At 38.7% G+C, this 25,960-nt stretch overlaps 1 protein-coding gene across 12 annotated transcripts in view; it reads left to right on the forward strand.

The window, feature by feature from the left end:
- PHF14 (PHD finger protein 14) overlaps positions 1–25,960 on the forward strand; it is a 124,556-nt gene that overhangs the window by 56,847 nt on the left and 41,749 nt on the right. For 5 of the 12 annotated variants that reach the window (XM_077936974.1, XM_028750925.2, XM_028750924.2 and 2 more), the window contains 2 exons: positions 16,629–16,746; positions 22,396–22,428. In XM_077936974.1, coding sequence (XP_077793100.1) covers positions 16,629–16,746; positions 22,396–22,428 — 151 coding nt within the window. Of the gene's footprint in view, positions 1–7,052; positions 8,747–16,628; positions 16,747–21,232; positions 21,292–22,395; positions 22,429–25,960 lie in introns of those variants that run through there. The other 7 variants (XM_028750933.2, XM_028750932.2, XM_077936975.1 and 4 more) reach the window with 4 other exon arrangements.

Raw genomic sequence — 25,960 nt, forward strand, 5'->3', positions numbered from 1 at the left:
CTGGAAGAACAGTAACCTTTCCTATGATGTGTGCCTTTTCCATTACATTTTTGACACAAAATGCTGCCAAATGATTTAACGGTGACATTTTGTTTTGCTGACTTTCCCTTTTTCTCATTAAAGAGAAACAAAAGTTGGCTTTGGGAAGGAATGAGTAGTCATGCGTTTTGAATTCTGTTACAGGAAGCCTAATTTGTAAAATTATTAAATGTAGGATTTTCCTGCAGCCGAGCTTAGGAAGGATTTTGTTTCATTCTTTTTATTGTGTTTTTGAAACAAGTACTTATCTCCTGTGATAAGGTTAATTTCTATTGTCTTCTTTTCCTGCTGCAGAAATTGCACATTATTTCTAATTACTGAAACCTCCCATATTGGCCTATGACACTCAGCTCAACACTTTCTCATATTTGCTCTTCATAATCTGATATATATATATATATATATATATATATATATATATATATATATATATTCAGAAACTAGTTCAGAAAGGTGCATTGCAGCAGCAGGCATAGTACCTGAAAGGGTCACTTCTTGCCACAAAATATGGACATTTTTTAATTGGGAGCAACCCCCTCCCCCCAATAAATTATTGATAAAGCACAGAAGCTTATATACATCTCAAATTATATATAGTTTTTAAAGTAGGGAAACAGAAAAAGGTATCTTCCCCTAATGTGATGCACACATGTATTGGCAGAATTGGATTTTCTTCAGTGCAAGCTAGTGGCACTATGGTCAGTGCTGGACCTTGGGGTCTCAAATTTCAGTGGCGCCCTGTGAAATACCAAGATTTTGTGCCCCTTGCCTTCCATGTTCTATTCTAAATCATAGTAGCAGTGCCCCCGTAGCTCTGCGCCCAGTGTGACCGAACCAGTCATGCCCCCCTAAATCTGCCTCTGCTACAGTTCCCTTTGCGTGTCAAGGCCCCCAAGCCACCCCCCAGGAGAATAAAGACATAAGGACACCGAATTTAGGTTAATGTTAATGGGTAAAATTTGTTATAGTTCAGAATTTATCTGGTTAAATTCCCTGGTGTGTGTCACCTGCTGACGTCAGCTTACAGCTGGGCGGAGACAGAAGCTTTTAGAAGCTGGGCGGGACTATTCCCTGTTTGTTCAGTTTCTCTCTGTGTGTCTGAGAGAGAGACATGTTTGCAATGGCGGCCAGCAGCGATGGCTGAACTGTTTCAATAAAGAGCTGTAAATAGACAAACCGGACTGCGTGTGTTTGTCAAAGGACGTATGGCTGTTTTACATCGCTGTGCTTCAACTCTGCTACTGGCGTGACTGGATGAAAGAGCGAAGGGGCAGAAGTGCGCAGGAGGAAGTGTGCCGGACCTGCCGGGCTGCCATAAATCGCTAATTGTGGACCAATAAATCAATTAGCGGGGGTCGCGCCAGTCCAATAAATCGTGTTTATTGCACAAAATTTAGGCCACAGCTTTATTGGTTACAGAATTTGAGCAGTATTGGCTTAGGCATTGGCAACAACAGACCATATCTGACTCCTGCCCGCCTTGCAGGAAGTCTGGTAAGGGTAAACCACCAGTTGGGGGAGCCCCACCGATGCGAATCAGCTTGAACACCACGATGCAAGGCTGAAAAGGGAAGCCTCGGAGTCGCGCCGCAGCTTAAATCTGCCCCAGTCACGCCCCTCAGCAACCTCATTGAATCCTGGCAACCTGATGAGGCTGGGGTCTCCCCCAGTGGGATGCGGGATGCTGTCCCGCTCCCACGCTGAGGGAGAAGTCTAGGCGGCCTGACCGCAACCCGTCCCGATTTGTAATTCTTTTGTTGGTGTGGTGAGAGTCATTATTTTTTGGAAGACATAACAGAGTCTTGAATAATTAACTTTGTTCCCCTTATTTCTACCCTGATAGATTTTGGTTTTGCAGAATTAATTAAAAATAATTTGAGGTGGGAAAACAGATTAAGCAATATATTAAGGCATGCTATGGTGAAAATGGCCATCCAAAATTTGTGACATTGCACTAGAATACTTATTCAAGAACCATGTCTTCTGAGGACCAAAAGGCATATCATCCTCACACTGTGTGGCATGCACAGAAGGATGTCTGAAGTGTGTGTGTGTGTGTGTGTGTGTGTGTGTGTGTAAAAGCATCTGCCTCCTTTACATCTTTAGTATAGTTGTTTAAATGTTTATGAAATGATTAAAACACTTATCCTGCCTTGCCACTATATTGCAACACTCAAGGTGGCTTATGATCAACATGATGAAAATGTAATAAACTAAAGCCATGAACTGATATAGTATAGAAACACAGCTGGGAGTATCATATCCAAGAAAGGGAGCAGGGAAGCCATTCCAAAAGAAATTTGACACAGTAATCACAAACACATGCACTGACATTTTAAATACTATGGCTGTGTTAGCGACAAATAATACTGTGCAGGTTCATAGAAATCGCATTCATGGTTTTCTATTTAGTTCTCTATGGTTTTATAATTTGATATTTAATATCATACGCCTCCACATTAGGAAATACAAATAGTGTAAATATGGTGCCTTTATGAGAAGTATGCAATTATTATGAGTCATAGTATAAAACAAAATGCACAGTTGGCTGTGTTTGTGCATATAAGTGCAAATCTACAGTACATGCCTCAATATCTGTAAGGATCACCATGTTTTAGTCCACAACTGTTGAAATTCTCAAGCTTTCCTGACAAATGTGCAATTATTTAAAAGTACACTACTATTACTGAAGACATTTGTGTTTGGGAAGGCTTTCCCAGAGGTGTAACCTAGTCATTTACGGAAGATCAATTTTTATATTTGATGAAATGTTTGTGTCGTTTTTGAGTTTGTCTGGATGGTTTTATTGTTTGAGTTTGTTGAATTGATTTTAATGTTCTTACACTTGGTGTTTGTTTCTGTGATTAGATTTTTCTTCACAGGAACTTACTGTTTGACAGGATGTGTTACATTACTTTAAAAATTTGTTTTAATAGTTTGAGATAGGGGACAAATGCTCACACGCTATCCTTCCTTTGGCCACACTTCATCCTTTTCAGTTCCGAGTTCAAAGTTTATGTGTCATTCATCTTTTAACTATGCATGCTTATACCAAAGAATAAACTAGCACAACTATCTTCATTGTAGAGGCAGTTGCAGTAAACTGTTTTCTAATTGAGGTTGCAGTAAACTGTTTTCTAATTGAGGTTGCGGAGAAAGGGTAGAAACAAAAACACAAGAATTTCATGTCTAGTGCAATAAAAATATGCCAGGAGTCATAGGAAATCATGATGAGAAGGTTATAAAGATAGCATGGAGGCAGCTATCATGTGCAGTGGGAGCAGTGAAGCAGCCATAGCAATTTGAAAAAGCTTCAGTCTTTTTTAAAAAATAAAAATCTCCTAGAAAGATAGTTACATGGCTGCTGGTCACCATATGTGACAGATGACAATTCAGAAGAGAAGCCACAGACTACCAAAAGTCACAGAATCCATGTGGGAGCTGTCAAAAATTGATCAGAACAATTCTAAGAAAGGAGAAAAAGACATTTCCATGACAAAGCTATAGAGTGAAAGGAAGAGAACCCGACACTTGTCAGGATAAATTTCCACCTTCCCCACCGCTACATCTTATTTATGAAGATAAGGGTTTTCCCCTCCTTTTTGCAAGAGGCCAGTACTGGATTAACCATTGAACCTAAAATACTAGAACTTAAATATACAAACTTTGATGCTAGTCACAGAAGATGGATTACATTCAGGATATGTCTGAAATGGAGGAAAGAAATGACTCCCGTTCCTCAGTCTAGCAGCCAGCATAGCTATCAGCATTGGGAAAACTATAAAAAATGAATTGTAAAACAGTCTAGGAAAGAGAAACAACTTGTTCAGAAAAGCATCCATGGTCCTATCTGGGCTAGACAGTACAGTGTATCTCTAAAGGCAAACAAAATATGTATTCAGACATACACCTTGTTGCAGATTGATTGCTTTACTGTGAAGGATTTTTCACAACAAAAATAAGTTTGTATGTTTAATTTAAATCCCTTTGAACTAGAGATGTGGAATAATGTGTATCTCCACAATTGCTTGTTGTTTAGTCGTGTCCGACTCTTCGTGACCCCATGGACCAGAGCACCCCAGGTACTCAGGGTTTTGCAAGTTTTAGGCAATTATCTGATTCTTGGCTAAATATGGCTTTAATTATCTAGGACCCCAAAAGGTAAAGATACATATTTTTTTTACAGGAAATGTCCAAATTACATTTGATTTAACCCTCCCAGGCTGATGGGGTTGCTGTGGATCCCAGCAGCTGTATGTTCAATATACTAAGCTACCAGAAGTCTGGTGGAGCTCTACAGAACTGAATGGGAGCGAAATTACCAAACACCTCAGCTAATTAGAGTTCATGCTATTCCCAGCAACTTCTCAAAATAGGGTAGGGGGAGTAATTTTGCATTTTGCCTGTTTAACCTTTTTGGATTTCAGTTTCCTTTTTGCTTATGGCACTTCAAGTGATTGAGTTTTTGGCATAGCCTGGGTTGGCCACACACAGACATACACACGCAGAGATGGTTTCATGGTGGCATGATTTGTCAGACAGTTAGTTAAAAATGCGGGTGATGGCAGCATTTTAGAGTAACGAGCAGAGCTTGCATTGCAACCTGTCCAACCTCACAGGGCTGGGGAGAGCGCTTGAACCTGTTTGTCACATCTAAACAGCCAGATATGGCTCAGAAGGTAGAGGATCTTATTACATAAATGGTGCTATCAAGAAGGAACCAAATCTAAAACTACAGCAGGTGTGAAGTTAAAATGTAACTGTCTGTACAAAATAGTATACAAGTCTTCCAGCTCAACAGTTTTCTACCCATCCTTTTTCTATCGGTAGTATGTGCATCTTGGTCACAAAATATGATATTGTACAAACAGGGCCAACAAGTTTATACTTCCAGATGGCCTCACATTTGTAATCTGAGACCTTGATTAGGTAGTATTAAAATATATTGCTTGGTTGTTTTCTTTTTTAACCAAGATGCAATCTGTTGCCATCCGTTCCTTAATTTGACCAGAGTCTAAGGTAGGCAATCATTTGAACCTAACTGCATTGAGTAAAGGAAGTTAGCATAACATTTTCATCTCATTCTAATGAAAGAAAACACAATGGGGGATTGTGTTCAGTGGTAATGCTGTCCACAATGCCATCTACACTTTGTGTTAGATAAGTAGCAGAAGAATGAAGACACCCATATCAATATGTAAAGGAACTCAGATTTCATGTCTAATCATGAAATCCATCAGTACTCTTCCATTTAGGAGGTGAGTGACTTGTGTCGGCACAATTTTCTGACTTCAGATTTCTCAGGGTTGTCAGTGCCAAAGGACATGTGGCAAGGTGTGCAAAATCAGTTTCTTAAAAGCAAATCATTTTTGTACTCATTACGTCTACTTGGTTTGATTTTATTCTGTGTTTCTGGTATTGGTTTTTTGCTTTGCAATTCAAACAGTCTCGATCAAGGGCTGAATATAGCAAACAAATATATATATATACAGGTTATGTGCACACGTTATCAGCATTGTATCAGTAGAAAAAGACAAAACACTTGTGCAGTTTCCCACCTTTGCAATTTTTAATATGGAAAAGGTCTCATCACATGCTGACATGTTTGTCAGAATTTATAAATTGCTTTGTATTATTGTGAGCCGAAGCTGTTATTTTCTTTCTTTTTTGCTTACGTTTGCATTAAAACAATTAAAAAAAAATTTCTCATCTGCATAATTATGCATATTTTGAGGGGGTTTTTACATTGGATGTGGAATTTTAGTCCACACCCTCCTTTACCTGTCTTTTCTTTTGCAATGTTCATATTTAGCTCCTCATTTCTTAATGTAATGGAAACCCCATTATTTGGTGTGCATGATTTAGGAGTTCTCCTCATGTCGTCTTTCTGAAGTGGAGATTGGAGAAGAATTCAGCTGATTTGCCTATTGAAATCATTTCTTGCTATTATCCATTGAAACCTGTGGCATCTTTCATGTTTCCTTTTTTACTCTGAAGTCCGATACCCACTGTCAGACTCTCATATTCTTGTCTGAGTCTTGCTAGGTCAAAAGTAAAATATGCAAGTGCCTTTCAGTTTCCCTTTGTTAGAAATTTCCGCGTTAACGCACCAGATGCAACTATCAGCGTGAGCACGTAGTTCAAGGTCCCCCCCCCAAAAAAAACTAATCAGAGTAAGTTTTCCCAAAGTTTTCCTGCAGTGTTAAAAGTTTTAAATATGAAACATGATGGAATTAAGGGAAATAATGTGATTGGCATGTACAGTGTCTGCCATATAAATGCCGTAAAAATCACAGTAAACCCGACTTGCTATATTTCCTAATAAATATTGAAAAAGCAGGAATCTGTAATTCAGAGGTCTGGATCCGCAGATGACTTGTGCAAGTGGAAATGCAATTTCTCTGCTGCAACCCCTGTGCCTCATCACTGTCCCTTGACCCTCAAAAGCTTTTCATCGGTGTGGAGGCTGTCATAGGGAGGGAATGAGTCCGAAAAGCCCCACTGTGCAAGTGGAGTTCCATTCATTTGTTTCTGGATCCAGCTCAGTAACTATAGATGCCCTATTGACATTATAAAACAATTGCTTCATGAGAACGCTGTGTGCTGCTTTGTAATTGTCAATCAACTCCTGCCTTTCCTGATTGGGCACAAGAAGTATAGTTAATCTGGTATATTATCGTGCTATATAGTTAAGAGTTCTGACAAGGAGAAGCTTGCTCTCTTTGTATAATCATGTCTGTTTTAATTAAAATCTTTTCTATAGCCGAAAGGTCACCACTCTCCATTTTCCACACCTAAATGGCAGTTTCTTTTTTTTAAGCACTGTGAATGAGGAGAAATGGATGATACTTAATGGCTAATTCACTTCCATATGCACTTGGAAATGTAACACTAATCCTAAATTGTCTCTTTTCAGTCTCAATCTGCTGTGATGTTGAAATGTTTCATAAGTCACTAGAACTGTTAAAAATGGTAAATGTTAATCTTTTTTTTCTTATCACTTTACTGTGTAGATACTCTTCATGAGACACTACTCTGCCACAACTCATCCCCGGAGGCAGTCCTGGAAACTACTTTTATAAATGTGATTTTAAGCTGTGGATAAGACTTTCAATAGAACACAAACTAAAGGAAAACAGTGTATTTATCCCTTCCATATTCCTAGTTATGACAAATACTTGAGTTTGCTTGCCAGGTCTTGTAGAATGTAACCGATTGGTATGTTACTTGAACTGACAAGGCAGTTAATTTACTTGAATTTTTTTTTCCTTTGCACTAATCAGGCACATTGGTATGTGCATTTCTGGAAAATACTGGATAAATGTCTTGTCTGAAATGTTCTATTAAGTAATTTTGTCTCCCATTGCTAGTCCTTGGCAAATGATGATGTACAGTATTTAGAGCCACTGAAGAGTGACAGGAGCCTTTGGGACTTAAATACTTGATGTGATGTTGTTGAATAGGAAAAGCAATGCTTTGTCATTTGTTGGCTGCTCTACTTTTTGTGCCTCTTAATAAGCAAATTCTTATATAAATGTGTTGAAGAGCTATATGTAAAAGGCTTGTTTCTGTAAAAGTGTTCAGTATAGTGGCAATCAGATATCTGTAAAAAACATTTCATACATTTCTCATGATGAAGTAAGTTTTGCTATATAATAATTGACTTTGTGCCTATTAGTATGTTAAGTTGAAAGAGTCACTGAGCAAACACATTTGGCTTGAGAAGAGGGGGACCCAAATCTTGTGGCTTTGTCTCGGTGGGTTTGTGTGTTCTGGACTGGGGGTGCTTCCTTTGAAAGCCAGCAACAATTCCTATACAGTAAGCCTGCAACATATGTAGAGGTTACGTTCTGGGTGTTGTGCCTAAAGCCAAAATTGTATGTAGTCAATACACATTGTGTTCAGCAGTGGGTGGGTTTGACAAACCCTTTTTCTACCAAACAGACAGTCCCTTCCCACCCCATTATTATTATTATTATTATTATTATTATTATTATTATTATTATTTTGCCAAGCAGGTATAACTGGATATGAACAAGTTAAATGTGCATAAGTTGTGGGCTTACTGCATGGTAATTTGGGAAAGAACAAAAAGCTGGTCAACCAGTGTTACTGATCAAGACATACCCAGTAGCAGTCTGTGTTTCTGTTTAAGACTTGTAATTTTTTCAGATAATTTACTAGACAGCATAAGCATTTGAAATGCTTATTTTTGCCCTTCTTTGAACAAAGCTGTTTGTGCATTTGTACCTGTAACATTGAAGTATATAAGTTGCGATCCAACAAAGATACTCATGGGGCTGGTAGAACTACAAGGTTCCTTTGAAATATTCATTGCTCAAAGTATTCCAGTCGTCATTGTTGAAAAAGCAAGCTGCATTTTAAAGTGAAATTTGTCTTGGCTCTTCTGCAGTACAGGAAATGTCAAAGAACCCTTCCACTAGGTGGGTGTCTTCCTTATGCACACTAATCACTTTGTTGGATCACAGCCATTGTATTGAAAATTATTGGGTATATGAAAATACGGTGGTATCTTGGAGCATTTTGCAAGGTATATTTTATAACCAGAGTTATAAACCTGGAAATTAGAATAATAATAGCTGTATAAAATAACAGGAAATGATACATTAGTGTATTTTCATGGTTATAGCTAGACACTGTATCATATTTGGATATGTTCAATAAAATAACTAGATCTCCTTGGTTATACTGTTTGAAATAAGCATTTTGTCAAGACTGTAATAACATTGTGTTCTAGATTTAAATATGCACATTAGAATCGGCTGAAAAGAGGCTAGATGCATCAATGTTTTGGCTAAGATTTGGTATAAATGTTGGCATGTGAATATAAAACTCATTCTGCATTAAAACATTTTATATTTACATGCTTATTTACCTCTTTTAAAGAGGTAAATAAGCATGTAAATATAAAATGTTTTAATGCAGAATGTTTTTTTCTCCAGAATGTTTTTTCTCCAGAACGGCTGGCACAAGAGAAGGTGCAAAATGCTGGTATGGTTCTTGTGGCTGGTTGTACAGCAGACTGCTATAGCCCTGATATTTCCTGTTGCAAAACAGGCTTCCACTAGTGTTGCACTGGATTTCATATTAAGGAAGCAGTATTCTTGCCCTTACACTAGCTCAGCAGCCCTTGAATTAGTGGTTAGAAAACATTGACTCTGGGCCAGAAAATTTATACATTTTTTTGTCTTAGCCTGAGTAGAGCTTAAATAATATATATTCCTATTTAATATGAGAAGGTTGTTAGTAAATATCTGCTTAGTGATCACTAATAACTGATATAAAAACAAATACATTAACTTCTGGGGGGGGGAAAGGGTATATTGATTCCTATGCCTCAATCCAGCCATCCAATACGAAGTATAATTTTCACTATGCATGCGGCATTTACCTCTGCCTGAATTGTGTTTGTGTATTTTATTTTACATTGCTTTGGGCAGATTCATAGGAAGCAGTTGGTTTTTCTTAACATAAATACATAGATTTTACCTTGGGTGTAAGAGCAGCTGTGTGTATGCGTGTAAAGCGTTCTTTGTTCACTGTGCATGTTGAACTATTTATTTGGGTGAATTTGGGAAATCATAATTAAGGTGCTTACAGATTGACCTTATATATACATACTGCTGCTTGCCTTGAATTTTTAGACTTTGTTTCTTAGTCGAGCTTCAGAGCCCTCTTTCAAAATACAGTCGTACCTCGGAAGTCAAAAGGAATCCGTTCTGGAAGTCCGTTTGACTTCCAAAACATTTGGAAAACTAAGGTGTGGCTTCCGATTGGCTGCAGGAAGCAGAAGTGAAGAAGTGGTTCTAGAAATGTTCAACATAGAACGAATGCTTGGAAATTTAACAGAATTCATATTCTGTATTAGAGTAGCAATAGAGGGGCAGTTTTACTAAAGAGATGCTTAGCATTCATCTTGCTTTATATCTGAGCTATCTTAATACTAACATAGGCTTGAACCAAAAAGAAAAATGATACGCACACCTGTCCAACTGCTGTCATTGCTCTAAAGCATATTTTTAACTAATATGTAGAGATGGATACTGGTGGCATGGAACAGCACTCTTGGGATCTGTGCCTGAAAGCATCTGCTTCTTGTTGCTGCATTTTAAAAGAGAGCTGGTCCATAATTTTTATGGTGGTGTAAAATCCTAAACTGGTTCAACTGTTTAAAGGCCTTCCAATTAGGTATTCAGATGCCCATTAAGAACAACCCTTTACTGCTTCATGTTGTGGAAATTTTGTATATCTTTTTATAAAGTCACGATACCTAGCATTACCAACATGTATACAAAATTTACTTGTTTGTTGTTTTTATATTGTATGCTATGTGAATAATTCTGTGGGCATTGTTCCAGGGTACATGTATAAGTGAGAGAGGTTTTTATTTAACCTTCTGCAAAACAACATTTGTGAAGTTTTCTTTACAGATTAAGTTTATTAATAAAGAGTTCTTAGGAAATTACTTTGAGAGCCAAAGATGGTTGTAGCTGTCTTATGAATGCAAGATTCTTTTTTTAATATATTATTCTTCAGAGCTTTGAATCTCTACAGTGACTTACAAATATGCAAAAAAAACCCAAACATTTTTCTTTAGCTCTTCATTTAGACAAGCCCAGGTCGTCCTCCCCACCCCCATGTTCATTGTAAGACTTCTGCAGGCCAGCTGATAAGATTCCCTCCTCTGCAGGTAGGCGCAATGTAATGAAATTGGACGTGCATGCTAGGCTTTGTAAATAGAATGAGATTGACCCCCAGCCATTATCTCATTTATCTGATTTACATGGTAAAATCAGGATCTACAGTATTGATTAGAACATAATTAGCTAATTATGAGCAGGAAAATACAGACTTATGTGGGGTTTGAGCACAGCAGGCTGAAGTGCTGAAAGATTTCCAAGGGCATGAGCAGATGGAGATCACTTTATTAAAGAACAAAACAGACGTGTTTCAGGTATGGAAGTGTCTAATCAACTTCCCCTGCTGTGCCGAGATACTTGACCTCAATTCAGTATTTTTGTTTGTGAAAAAGTATTTTCTGTCAGCTGCTATTTTTTTTAAAAAAAATATTATTTAACCTCTCAATCTGACTGAGACAAATAGTAGAGCTGTTTCTCCTCCTGTTTCTCTATCCAGTTTACAGTGTTTACAGGGCTATTGCTTCCATAAGCCAAGGTGAGCCTCTTGGCTCAGTCAGTGGCTTGGGAAGGGTAGTGGATCGTGCCCAGCCACCCCTGCTGCTAGGACATCTCCAGGGCTGTCCATAGAGATATGTCTGCATCTCTGCCATTGTGCACCAGCTCCATCCAGAAAAGACCAAGGTTGGGATTGGGTGTGCCTGCTAGCACCTGCCATTTGGTTGCAGTGGCAAACGTAATAGAAGTTTTAACTTACTCATAAACTTTAAATAGTATATTTGCTGCTGCAGTGAAGCACCCGGTGGCAGTCCTAGAGGTGTCCTTGGCTGCTTTGCTTCCTAGAGGTTCATTAGGAGTAGATGACCACCCAATAAGCTTGTCAGAGCACCTGTGCTGCCACTGTTGCAGTGGAAAAATTGGGGGTAGGGGAGCCACAGTGAGGAAGATGAGGTCATAGTGCCATTTGCTAGTCTGCCTCAGACATCTTGGGCTGGTTGTGGCTGTTTAAAACTAGAATTTAACAACTTGGCTGACTATCTGGCATTAAGGATAAAACTGATTTAGTTCTGATTTACAGTATCATGCTTAGTAGTTATTTAACCAAATACATTGTTTTAACCTTTTCATCTCATTTTTTTTTTTAATAAGAAACAGAAGGCTTAAATCTTGTAGCCTGAATTTAGCACTTGCTACGTGTCAACTGCAACCCTAGCAAAATGCCAAAAGCAAGTTACATTATACTACTGGTATTGGTTAAACACCATCGCAGCAGTATTTGAAATTAAGCTGCCAGCGTTCAGACATTAGAGGTTTGCAACTCTCATAGAATAGACTCCTGTCTACCATGCAGCTAATGGCCTGGTCTGCGCATTACAGTAAGCCATGATTTGTGACAGAGGTGGGGAACATCATGCTTAGTGGCCAAATGTGGCCTTCCAAGTCCCTTGAAAATCTCCCTAAGCCATAACCTTTACTGACCCTGCTTCTCACCATTAATGTTTTTGCTTGGCTTGAATGCAGCCTTGAACTCTGACAGTGCCTTCCTCTTGTCTGTGTGAAGGACAGAGAGGAGGAAACTAGCCTACTGTACAAAGCTAGAAATTTCATTTGTTGCTCTGCCACCTTTTCCTGTGGTCCCATCCACCACTGACATGTGCGTAGAAGGAAATGTGGGCCTTGATTTGAAAAATAAAATAAAAAATCCCACGCCTGATTTATGGCATACTGTGAATGAGCAACCATTGCTTCTGCTTCTAGCCAGGAGAAATGAGCCCTCGTGGCAAGGCAGCACTTGTGGCTTGTTTCTCTCAAACAACCACATGCAGTAAGCTAGTAACCAAACAACATGCACTGATGTGCCTGCAATGCTAAGCTAGTTTCCTTCCCACCCACTGTGACAACAACAGAGACAGGGGAGAAGCTAAGCGGGGATTTTCAAGCAGTGTGCACCAGCACTTTGCTCATTCACGTTAAACCATAGTTTACTTTTAACCATGATTCAATGTGACATGCAAATCAGACCATAGTGGGGCGAGGAATGAAGCGCTTTTGGGAGCAACCCGTGCTTTTGCCCTTCAGTCGAAAAACATTTCTCCTCTGATGCATTTCTTCCAGTGGGTGTTACTCTCAGGGCCCTACCATGAGGAAAAACATCTGAACTGAAGCAGCAAGTTGTCTGGGTGGCAGAAATTGTCAGGGAGAGTGTGGGTTCAGCTTTCATCTCTTCTACCCATTTGCTCAAAATAGCTTCTGCCCCATCCCCTGCTTCATATTAATTTGGCAGAAGAAATTGCTTCGTACACCAGGGGCAAATATGGCTGTATCATATCAGATTTTGTAGGCATGGTTCAGACATAACTGTCTCAATCTAATGAACAATGGCTGTGAAGACAATAGGTTTTTTTAAAGCCATAGTTTCTCATTAAATCAGACAAGTATGGTTTAACCTCTTGAGTGCAAACTACAGTATAAATGGGGAATCTGATCCTGGTTCACCCATTATGAAGTGCAAGGAACGAGTGGTGGTGTAGAGCATGTTCCTGATCAAATAAGCTATAATTTTTTAGACCAAGAGAGTTATGTCTGGTCTGTGCCTATGGGGAATGAACATGGTATGATGAAGCTGCCATTGTCCATGATGTTCACAGTAATTTCTTTGTCCAATTTTCAGGTTTTTGTAGTGCTTCAAAAACCTATTTTCCCAAAGAGAACAAGACAGGGGGAAAAATAAGTCTGTGCACCATATGGGCAGCGATGGCTCTATCATGCCACCTTCAACTCTCCAGGAAAGAAGCCTCCAGGTCCTTAATTTATTGTATGTGTTTACTTCATATATCTTGTTCTCTAACGTATAAAAGAAACTGGTTGAATTTGGAAAATGCACCAACCCTACCAGAAAACAAGCTAGCATTTAAAAACTGGTGGGTGGGGACTAGATTTCAACTTTAAGAACTTTATATATAAATAACCAGCACCCTGATAATTGTGATTTGGAAATTGTCTAAAGTCTCCACACTTGAGTAATAGATGCCTCTTTGAAACCATGCCATAGTTAGCTTTATTATGTTGTTTGTTATATTTATGTTGGAAAAATATTATGTATGCCAGTATATTTACAGTTTTCCCTTTACAAACATGAATTTCATTTGTTTCTTCAGCAACTCTTAGGCATTGTTGTTGTTCAGTGTAAACTATTTCTTTCATTCTTTAAAATATTTCTTTATTGCATCTTTTGTTGTAGTCCCCATGATGGCTTGTTTTTACCATGCTTGGTAGTGATAGTTGTTACAGCAGATATTTCAGCTTTCTACAGTCTTTCTAACTTTTCTGGGAAAGGATGACTTCTGAGGAATGAAAGTGCTTTGTAACTTTGGCAGTTCACATGTGTCATCAAAGTTTAAAAACAAGCCATGGTTTATTGTGAAATCATACTAAACCATAGTTTGTTTATAACAAGGGTTTGTATGCATGGCATACAAACCACACTTATATTTTAATTTGCTTATACTTTTGAATCACTTTCCTTTTTGTGGTGGCATCAAGAATCACCTCGGGAAACAACAATATTGTGAAGTTGCACCACGAAAAATGTTTTCTTTGAGGTTTGATCTGAGCCGTTGATTTGTTTGGAGTTCGGTAGCTAGGAAGGAGGAGTTCCCTTCCGCCAGGTTGGCCAGTGATGCTTTGTAAGCTAGTTATTCCCTCTACTATGCACCCCTCTTGATTCACCTTAGAGGTATTTGCTCTGTACACTTTTTCATTAGGCTAGCTTCTCCAGGTGATGAATGATCAGAACCTTTGCATAAGCAGAACAGTGGTACAGTTAGGCCACTTTAGACTTTGTATTACATGATACTGTGTATAATTTCCCTTACTTTAATATGTGGTAAGCCAGGCATCTTGCATTGCGGCCAGGGGGAGGGATGGACGGATGGGGCTTCCTGCCCATTCTTCTGAGTGGGGATTTCTCTCCCTGACAGTATCATTGGTACATTAATAAACAACAACATTTTTAAAAAGCAAAGGCTCACTAACTGGGATTTTGCCCTTCCTGACCATAGTTTGACATATAGAAAGTGCATTGCTAGTCCCCTTGTTCAAAATTCTTAGACTTATTCTCACATAAGCGAATCTTTTTGTTCAGAGGTAATTTAAAGGAGTGGGGGATGTATTCTGTTAGCTTTTCCCCCTTACAGTCTCTGTCATGAAGTACTTACTTTAATATATGTTGAATTGGGTTAATCTGTATATAAATGTGGTTTTAAATGCTATCTCTCGGTGGTATAAAATCAAATTGACATTTAAATTTATTTTTCGCTAAAGTATCAAACCTTATGTTTATTTTGCTAGTTCCTTATGTGACGAAATGGAATTAAATCAGTTTTGAAAATGCATGGTGAAGTGGAGGCAGCTACTTGTGAAAAAAAAGTCTCAGTTCAACGTACTTTTCTTCCTGTTAGCCGCTGCCATGTAGTTTATTTATATTGTATAATGTAAATGTCCTTTGAACTAAGCCGTGCAGTTTTACTTGAAATGAGAGTAACAAAGATCAATGGGATTTAAACCCAAAAACAGCACAGGATTGCAGCCTTTTGACAAAACAAACACTCCACTTCTTATAAAGATGGTTTTTTCAGAGGTATCGAGGCAGTTTTCAACAAGAACAACTAGGAAAACTGTTTCATTTTTTTCTTCGTTCTGGCTTATTTATTTGTCATTCTTTTTTCCTACCCATCCTCCCATAAGGGAGTTCAGGGCAGCTAACAGCATAATTAAACAACACAGATAATACAATGCAATTAATAATCTAACATTTTCAGAAAAACAGCAGCAGCGAAAATTTCCAGTATAGGTCCTGACACCAATGAAGCCCAGTGGGTTTTCCCAATACTCTTAAGTGTGGTCCAGGTGGTGGACTTGGGCGGGAGCTTATAGTGCCATCACTGAAAACATCCTCTCTTATGTTTCTGCTTTTCTCACCACTCCAACAGGTGGGATGATGAGCAGGAAGCATCCTACAGATTGTAACAACTTAGCACAGAAAATAGCTAAGGTTGAATTTTAGAACGTAAAAACATTTGAAAGCCTTCAGAGTGCAAATTATGTTTCTGCAAATACTTCTTTACAAATTCAAATTGGGAGGGAAAATAAGTCAACGTACAGTAAACAAAAGTACCTGGATATGTGAGGGAAATGCTGTAAGCACTTATGTCCTTATCCAGAATCTCATGTGTGCTGTGATACTTATTTATTACATGTCAGGGGCTGCATGTCATCTTTCCTTCATCATTACCAAATGGTTTATTTCAATTAATTTAGAAGTGTGCAGTCGTACCTTGGATCCTGAAAGCCCTGGAACTCGGACATTTTGGCTTCCGAACTCCGCAAACCTGGAAGTGATTGTTCCAGTTTGTGAACGTTCTTTTGGAACCCCAACGTCTGACGGGGCTTCTGCGGCTTCTGATTGGCTTCAGGAGCTTCCTGCAGCCAATCAGAAGCCATGATTTGGTTTCCGAACATTTTGGAAGTCGAACAGACTTCCGGAACAGATTCTGTTTGACTTCCAAGGTACGACTATCACCACAAAGCATTTGGATCTTTTACTATGCCATCTACAAGATTTGGCCTAAACAGTCAAATCTGGATTTGGACACTTGAATCTGTCATAGACTTTATCTAGTGTGTCTACGAAGATCCTGTTTGAGTCTCCCTTCAGCATATTCAGCTATGCTTCAACATATTACAGTTCTTGGAAAACTTTTAATGCACAAAGCAGAATTGTTGGCAACATTTTTAGCTGCTATAATAGTCTTAATACAAATACGTTTCTGGACCTTGCGTGTTCTGGTTGTGTTGATAACCCTTATTTTATTTTCCATGGATTTGAATTTGATATTGAATATTGAAGAAATGTATCTCTTTCTTATGTAGGTGCGATGAATGCAGGCTCTGCTATCATTTTGGCTGTTTGGACCCTCCCTTGAAAAAGTCTCCAAAACAAACTGGTTATGGGTGGATTTGTCAAGAGTGTGACTCTACATCCTCCAAAGTAAGTTAAAAAGTCTTGTGAAAATGCAGAAGAAGTGAATGTTTAGAAGATGTTTTTCACAACTCATTGCAGGTTTATATGTGAATAAGAAGGTTTTTTTAAAAAAAAAAAAGAATAATAAGGGCTTATTTCAATCTGTTGCTGTTATTCTGTTTTACTATTTCAATAATAGGAAACTGCATAGTTGATTGGTTTGATAAAGAGTAATTCATTATTTTAAAAACTATTTGCTAGTCCAAAATTATTCAGTTCTGTTGTAGAGTCATTTAACTGTTGACTATTTTACACTTTTAACATTTAATGATTGTTTACAGGGTATAGTCCAATGTTAGTATTACTCTGATGTGACAATGAAATCGATGGACCAATGTAACTTGTCCATTCATTTCAGTGGATCTGCTCTAAGTATGATTTAGTTAGATATCACTCATATGATATTGCTACACCATTTTAAACAGTCTATATTTTATATATTTCAGTTCATAATTAATATGCTTTCTTCTAATCTGTAAAAACATTTAAAGAGACAATGGTCATTTAATTGGGAAAACGTGAATATACTTTTGCTGACTCTACTTCAGAACTTCTAATAAGTGTATGCAATTAGATGGCCAGTGTACAATTTATATAAATGGTGATGTTGAAGTTGTCTGTATGCTGAAAGGGAGACTTGACCAGTATGCTGTTTAAAAAGATTTATTTACTAAACTTATTTGAATCAGTAACCATAGAAAATCCAGAAGGCAAAAATGTGTTTTTAATTTGCTGTTTTCTTCTACAAATTAAAGAATAATTAGTTTACTGCAAAGCCAGTTATTAATAAAATCAGTCTTCCTTAAGAAGATACAATTTTGGTATAGAATAATTTAAAGCTCACTGTGGCTTGGACATTTGAGCCTTTAAAAAGGCACTTGAAAGCAGTATTCAGTGTCTGGATGAATTAAAACAGATATACAAATCTAGACAGCCCTTAAAACTGAAACAGTTTTTCTATAGTATGAATTTAAATTGTCTGTTAGTCGCTGAGGACTTCTTGCCAAAAGCATTATATCTTGAAGACGCCAGATCTTTGATATGACAAAACTGTAGATGGTTGCATTGCTTTCAGCGTGGGCCAGTTTAACTCCCATTTAAATGAGCACACGGTACCAGAAAAATTGTCTTATGAGGACTCCTTGTGGCTCTGTTTAGTTACATCAGGGTTGTCATTTTAAGGCAATGTTTTAGTCATTTTGAAAAACCTTGTGATCTTCTGTACAATCTGTCTTGCTGAATAACACCTTACTTTAGGTGAAAGTTGTTTTGCAAGAGCTTAGGAATTTTTTAAATGAAGCCTTTTAGTACATCTATGCATAGTGTACCTTTAATACCTTTTGGGTGCTTGTAAGTTCTGCAAAGGCTTGTGCTTCCTCCAGAGAATGCTATTACCACAGGCACACTGATATTTCTAGCTGGGTTAAAACCAGGGGAGGGGAGCAGGGGGGAGGAAACACTGAATCTAGCAGGCCTGCTCAGTGGATGGGGTTCAGCCCTTTTCTATCGTGCTGCTGATGCACAAGTCTCTGCTTTCCAGCCCCAAATGGCAAAGCGAGAAAGTGAGAGTAACACCATGCAGGAAACCTTCTATTGCCTTTGCCCTTGAATTTCTTTAGATTGTGGTCTTAGCATAAAACTTACGCACATGCACGCACAGGAAGTTGAGTGGCCATATGCATTTCCCCTGAATAACTGACAAAAGAATTGCAAACTACAATTGCCAACACCTCCGCTTTCTTTCCACCTGTAAATCCTATTTCCAGTAAGTGTCATTTAGGTGCTAGAGCAGTGAAATAGCCCTGGGTTTTTAGGTTTAGCCAAAGCAACCTTCTCCTTGTCAGCAGAGAAATCAGATTTGGAAAGTATCTTTTCCCAAATGAAGATCAAGAAGGGAAAGTTAAATGTCTTCTCTTTCATCTAAAGCACTAGCTCAGTGATGGCCAAACTTGGCCCTCCAGCTGTTTTGGGACTACAGTTCCCATCATCCCTGACCACTGTTCCTGTTAGCTAGGGATGATGGGAGTTGTAGTCCTAAAACAGCTGGAGAGCCAAGTTTGGCCATCACTGCACTAGCCCAATGTGAAACCTAATGTAAATTAACAAATACTAACAATTTATTGTTAGAATAGGCTCATCTCTGACTTTCTTTTGAATGGAAATGTGTATCATTCAAGAAAAAGTAAGCCAAGACTTAGTTACCAAAGGTTACGCTGTCAGGATTCTCTCCTATACAAGTCTATAACTAAAAAGGGTATGCATATTCTTTAGTACAAACTGTAGCCCTGTACTCATGATGAAAATATCAGTATCAGTGAGCCACTGATTGTTGCTTGTGTCTTGATAAATTAAAAAATGTGATTTTTCAGATAAGGACAAATGCTTTTTACTTAGAGGCGGTAAACGTTGTTAAATGTTTATATTTTTCACCGATATAGACGGCATACTTTTGTTCATAATATGCCATGCAGCTCTCCTGCAATCTTGTCAAGTTATTTCCCCACCAGCATAACATATTCCCATATTACCCCAGCTGTCAAATAATGACAGTGACTTTGCTTGAGGGCACGAGGGCAGCATCTTTTCTGCTAGTAATAGCGTCACTTTTATGGAATGGGTGATACTTACCACAAAGGTCTGACAAGCTTTCTCATCTCAACAAAGTTGGAGAAAATGTGTTTTAAAAAAGAAAGGAAAAAAACCCAGAATATATACATTTCTATAACTTCCCCTCCCTTTCTTTCAAAAAAACGAATACTTGGTTTTTACAGAGCTGCTAACTTTCAATGTTCTCATGATACTGAGTAGATGGTATATTTGCTTCACTTTTAAGAGCCAGTTCATTTACTTTCTCAAGCATTTGTTGTCAGACGTGTATAAAAATGGCAGAGCCGTCTTGGAAATAAGTTCTACTGTGTTCAGTGGAGTTACTCTGAGGTAAGCCAGCCACTTCACGGAAAACTTCTAAATGAGTGTTAAGTACTAAAGGAAAGGCTCCACTTGCACATGTATCTGTCAGCAAGCTCGAGTAAGAGAGAATATTTATGTATTTTTGACTGTGTTTTAATAATTTGCCGTTAATTCGCCTCTCTGACTAGCTGCCTGTATGTGTAACTATGCGTGGGCATCGTTCAAAAATAATCTATTACAGCTAAGCAACTTCATGGAGCACTAACTGAAAACCCATTGAAAAATTAAGGCATACAGTTTTTAGGAGGAAAGTAATGTTTTGATGGGTCTTGCAGAGAGTACATTATAGATCCTTATCAGACTTGTTGCAGTCCACATGGCCAAACACCTAGCCCACATTTGGGCTGCTAAAGGCCACATTGCTCCAGTTCTCTCTCTTCATCCACTGGGCACAAAACTGGGCCCTGCCAGAAGGTGGGAAATTATACTTAAGGGGCTATAAATATATGACTTGTCAGTCAAAATTAACATTGTTTTGCATTCATATTTGAAATTATAAAGCAAATTATAAAGGGTTTTTCTTGCTATTTAGTGCAGTTTACATGCAGCATTGATTATTTCACTACATTGTTAGAATACATTTAATTGGCCCTCTATTATAGGTGGGTAAAGATTAAATATTTTATGTATCCCTTGTTCTTAGAGTATTTGTGTTAGAAGAAGTTAGGCATTCTTGGTTTTCTGGAATTTGTTCCAGTGTATTTCAGATCTAAGAACTTAACTTGATAGACAACTGTGAGATGTGGAAAGCTTTTAAAAGCACAGGCTGTATTGCACACATTTTAGTTTTAGCCAAACTTTACAGATATGTAGATGATGCGATCCAGAACTGATGCTATCCAGTACAGATTTTATGAAAGAGCTAACAAATTGAATACTAATAATTGTATGGATTTATATAATTGGACATCAGTAGTTTTTGTATTACTGATTTTATTAAATTCTGTTAGAATAAAGTAGAAACAGAGAGATGCAAGTTCTTTCTGATCTGTATTGATTATTCAGTTTTCACATTAAAAAAGAAATGGAGATGATGCACAGGTAGGGAACAGGATGTGTTCGCTACCCACATGTCTTAAGATCCAAGACATGCAAGTTCCGTGGATGGGATAATTGTGTCTTGGCTGTTTGTATGGTGGGCAGATGAGGGAGTACTACAGTCACCGCACTTGTTTCCTCTGTCATCTCTCTGCTGTACAAAGAGCTTTGTGGTGACAGCCAGATGCCTTGGAATTGGTATATGGGTCAGTTTCAATATCATATCCAGCCATAATGTGTTGCACATGGAACTTTTGGTGCTATGGGCCATTCAGACTAGTAATCCTTATTGGCAACATAACACCTTTATAACCAAAACAGCTTTCTTACTGAACTCCTAGCACAGAGATGGGAAACATGTCCTCCAGATGTTGCTGGCCTACAACTCCCATCATTCCTGACCATTGACAAAGGACACTTAATATTTAAAAACTTGTATCCCCAGATTACAAGATTTCTGTGTGTCCAGGATCTACAAGGCAAAAGTTGTCTCCAGGCACTGATGTGAGTAGTCCTGGGAATGTAGGGACTTGATTAAACCTTGCTGCCACCAAAACAGCCACTCTTTTAAAAAACCAATGTTCAGTAGTTCTAGTCCCAGTGGTTTCTGGTGTTTCTTCCTTAATGGGGTACCTCAAAGAAGTCAAAATTTTCGTTTAGTTACTCTATATCTGTTCACTTTGGATCTGACTGAGTAACCAGTGTGCTGTTTGCAAAGCTCTTTCCCCTTAGCCTTAAGACTTCAGATATGTAGGTCCTGAAAAGAGCGACTACTAAAAGGCTGGAGCAGCTGAGCAAAATATAAAGGGAATAAAGAACACACTTCCCTTGAGATTAGCTGGACCCATTTTACTCTGTAGGTGAAGGGTGCACAGTGGTAGAATTTTAACAAATTACTGTAGTCCAATTGATAAAGGCATTTGAGAGGACAACTCTTTCTAGCTCACATAATAAATATGGCTGGCTTGATTATATACCTGAATGAACAGAAGGCCTATAAGACAGCATTGTGTCCAGCTTGGTCTCATATTCCACAGTCAGTTTCAGCTCTGATTCCTAATAAGGGAACATATGTATTCAAGCCCTTGGACTGCAATAACCTCTAAAATAAGAAAGCAGACTTGCTGCTTCCAGAGCCAATACAGACATCTCTGTATAGAAATACTTTGATTCGCCCCTTGCCATATCCTCCTGCAATTGATCATGAAGATGCTCTGTTACCATCTTCATACACGCCAACCTGGCATGTTGTTGTTTGTTTTCAGTGGTTACACCTATCTTTTATTCTGTGTTTGGTTTTTGGCAAAAAAGAAAAAAGATACACTTCTTTGGTGGACACTGCTTTCTCACATCAGCTGATAATCTTTCTTTTTTGTGAGTAAATAGTAACCTTTGCTATGACATATTAGGATGAAGCATTCATTCTCTTCCTGTTTCTTTCCCGTAGTCTTCCACAGTCTTGGAATCTTGATATTTTGCTCATAGTTAACAAAGTGTGTGCTTACCTTTCTCCCATTGAAACCAATGCAGCTTAAAAGTGCTTAACTGGATCTTGCACTGTGCTTTTCATTTCTACTAACTGCAAAATGCCTTATGTGTTAAATATAGGGTGAAGTGGATGGAATGAAACACAAGTATCAGGTAACTGTTAAAACATGTAAAATCAGATCTCTGTTATGCACTTCAAATGATAGTGGTTGCTGGAAAAGATACATACATTTACTTTAGCATGAATACTTAAAAACAGCTTTTGAAATAATGCTAATGATTTTGCATTATGGTATCATATGTATATAAGAGCACATATCCTTAAGATAATTGTGCATGCAGTGCAGTGCAGAACCAGGAGAGATTACATTGAGTGGAGATGACGCCAGGTATATCTTTTATTACTGGCACAGTCAGTTATTATTCAGTACAAAGAAGCCCGTGCCTTGAAATGAAAAGGAGCTTGCTTCAAGGAATAAAATAGGAGGAGCTATTGTAGGGCAAGGGTGAGCACACGTCTGTGTCTGTTACACATAAGCAAATCCTGAGATTTGTGGCTGAAGCCCCTTTGCTTGCAAGATGCTGTTGGTCATTGCAAAGTTTCCTAAACATTTCAGGCAGACTTCCCTCGCCCCCCACCCCAAGGCTCATGAGTGATTTACCATACATGTGCATCAAATATGGCTGCATCCTTTTGCTTTGACATACCACCATAAGGAACTGAAATTCAGGTTTTCAATCAGATCATAATCCCCTACATCCCAAAGCTGCATGCCTTCATTTCTGTAGAGCATGTCTTACTCGGGGAATTAACTTATGAAAATGCCTTCACAGAGACACATGACCATTTGCACGGCCTTGTTTACCATTAATCATATTTCGTCAACTTTACCTGGTGGGGGGAACTCTACCTAGGAATTGTGCTTCTCCATGTTATGTACTCTCAAGAGTCAGACAAAACCAACCGAAGCCTAGTACCTTGTACCTGGAGGGAGATATTTGATCACATAGAATAGACCCAGCTGAAGCACAGTATTGTCCACATCCAGCTATGGGTTTGTGCTAATGAGCAAACATTTGAATAACTGCTAAACTGCCAATCTTCCAAGTGTTCACTCAGCTTTAGTTGTGCACTATCTGACTTGGCCTTAACCCCTAAATTCTGTGCAGTAATGATGCTTTGAATGTATACCCCCACACACATGTTCAGTGAGTGTGCTTGTGAAGATATTCACAAGTAATTTTGACCTAAACACCAGTAAATTTTTGCACCAGGGTCCCTTTCCAGAGACATGGAATGTTGACATTGTAAAAATTCAAGTGCAAACTTCTGAGGGTCTGACATCCTACTATGGTGTTAGACTGTATCCAGAAGGGTCAGTCGTGTCCTATTCCTCGAAGAACAGCTGGCAGTTCTAAACTATCATCATAATGGAAATGGATCCTCATTTTGGAGAATTCATTTAACCAAAGTCAAACAGCTACTAGAATATCAAAGTGTTCCAAATACTTAGTACAATAGTTCCCAGCAGCTCTCTGGTGAAAAATGTCAAAGTTCTGCCTCCTCTCCTAGTAATGTGATTCTCTGAAGTGTGATGCGGCTGCTTTAAAAGCAAATGAAATCTTAGATGGCATCCAGTGGAAGTAATAGTTCCTGTGTATTCAGCTCTGGTTAAGCTGCATCTGGAATATTGTGCCCGGTTCTGTGTGCCACATGTGAACAAGAGCAGTGACAAAATTGATATGTGTTTTGAGAAGGGCATCCAGGATGGTAATGGGTCTGGCAAGTCCTATGGGGGGGAATTGAAAGAACTGGGTAGAAGATTACAGGTAGTCATGATAATGATCTTTAAATATCTGGAGAGCTGTCATGCAGAAGAAGAAGCAGATCTGTTCTCTGTTGATTCTCAACTTCTGTATATACCTAAAGGCATGTGGGTGGGTGTGTTTGTAACATCATTAGCCTGTGTCTCCTGTAGCAGGAAAAATTGAAGCCCCCCCTTGGGCTACTATTTTAATTTTCCACAATGCCCCCGAGAAAGCTAAATCAGAGGTATTATGGGAAGGAAATCGTAGTGGTGGTTTCAAATTGCCTGTTGCTGACTGCAGCATGGCTGCCAACTACAAGATAAATAGGGATGTGGGTGGTGCTGTGGGTTAAACCACAGAGCCTAGGAATTGCCGATCAGAAGGTCGGCGGTTCGAATCCCCACGACGGGGTGAGCTCCCGTTGCTCGGTCCCTGCTCCTGCCAACCTAGCAGTTCAAAAGCACCTCAAAGTGCAAGTAGATAAATAGGTACCGCTCCGGCGGGAAGATAAACAGCATTTCCGTGCACTGCTCTGGTTCACCAGAAGCGGCTTAGTCATGCTGGCCACATGACCCGGAAGCTGTACACTGGCTCGCTCGGCCAGTAAAGCAAGATGAGTGCCGCAGCCCTAGAGTCGGTCACGACTGGACCTAATGGTCAGGGGTCCCTTTACCTTTACAAGATAAGTGCTCTGGGACCCGCTGTCGTAAAAGGGCACTTTTCCAGGATTCCCTAAAATCTGAAGCCAGCCCTTTTCTCACATCCTATTTTGCTGGGCATGTAGAAAATTACAAATGGATACAGCTGTTTTGACTGTCAGCAGACACTCATTCCCACTTTGAGCAATGAAGGATCGAGTGCCCTTTGCAGCAAATGCCACCACCTGCATAATTTAGAAACACAGGTGTGGCAGGGAGAGAGAAATGGTACAGGAAGCCAAGTTTTGTCACAATGCCTCTAGTTGGCGATCCATTTCTAGATAGTACTCATTATTTCTAATCTTATTTAAATTTTCATTTTATTTTATGGCTTCCTTCTCATGTGATATACACAATATGTGGGCAACTCCTTCGCTTTGGTCCCATAGTTCAGGAAGCCAATATTTCCAGAGCAGCAACACCTTTACAGCATTTTCATTTATCAAGTTTGATAGCTAAAACATGCATTTAGATTCACTTCTTTAATCTAATTTACTTGCTTGTAAGATTCTTTAGACTACATGCTTTTAAATGAGTGTACTAATAATTAAGGTCTCATGCTGACAATAGAATTATAAGCAAATTTGCCAACAAATTGTAGTTCACCATTACTACTTTCTATTAGCAACCTGTGATTGCAAAGTTTGGTTATTATTTACTTAATTGCAAGAGCCCATATTAACTTTAATAGAATGACTATTGGAAAAATAGATATGGCTCTTTTACTTAGAACCTTCCTCATAAACTGTTAAATGGCTACAAAACTTTGTATTTACTATGTAGAACACAAATGGCAATTTCAAATAGAGTTTTCCAGAAAGGAACCAATCCCCCCCTCAAAAAAAAAAAAAGTGGTAGATGAATAATATGATGTTAAGGTTTCCCTTGGATGATGGACTCAAGGGCATCCTGATCAAATTTGCAGATGACACCAAACTGGGAGGGGTGGCTAACACCCCAGAGGACAGGATCACACTTCAAAACGACCTTGACAGATTAGAGAACTGGGCCAAAACAAACAAGATGAACTTTAACAGGGAGAAATGTAAAGTATTGCACTTGGGCAAAAAAAATGAGAGGCACAAATACAAGATGGGGGACACTTGGCTTGAGAGCAGTACATGTGAAAAGGATCTAGGAGTCTTGGTTGACCACAAACTTGACATGAGCCAACAGTG

Source organism: Podarcis muralis, chromosome 12 (genome assembly GCF_964188315.1).
Source record: "Podarcis muralis chromosome 12, rPodMur119.hap1.1, whole genome shotgun sequence".
Classification (NCBI taxonomy): Eukaryota; Metazoa; Chordata; class Lepidosauria; order Squamata; family Lacertidae; genus Podarcis; species Podarcis muralis.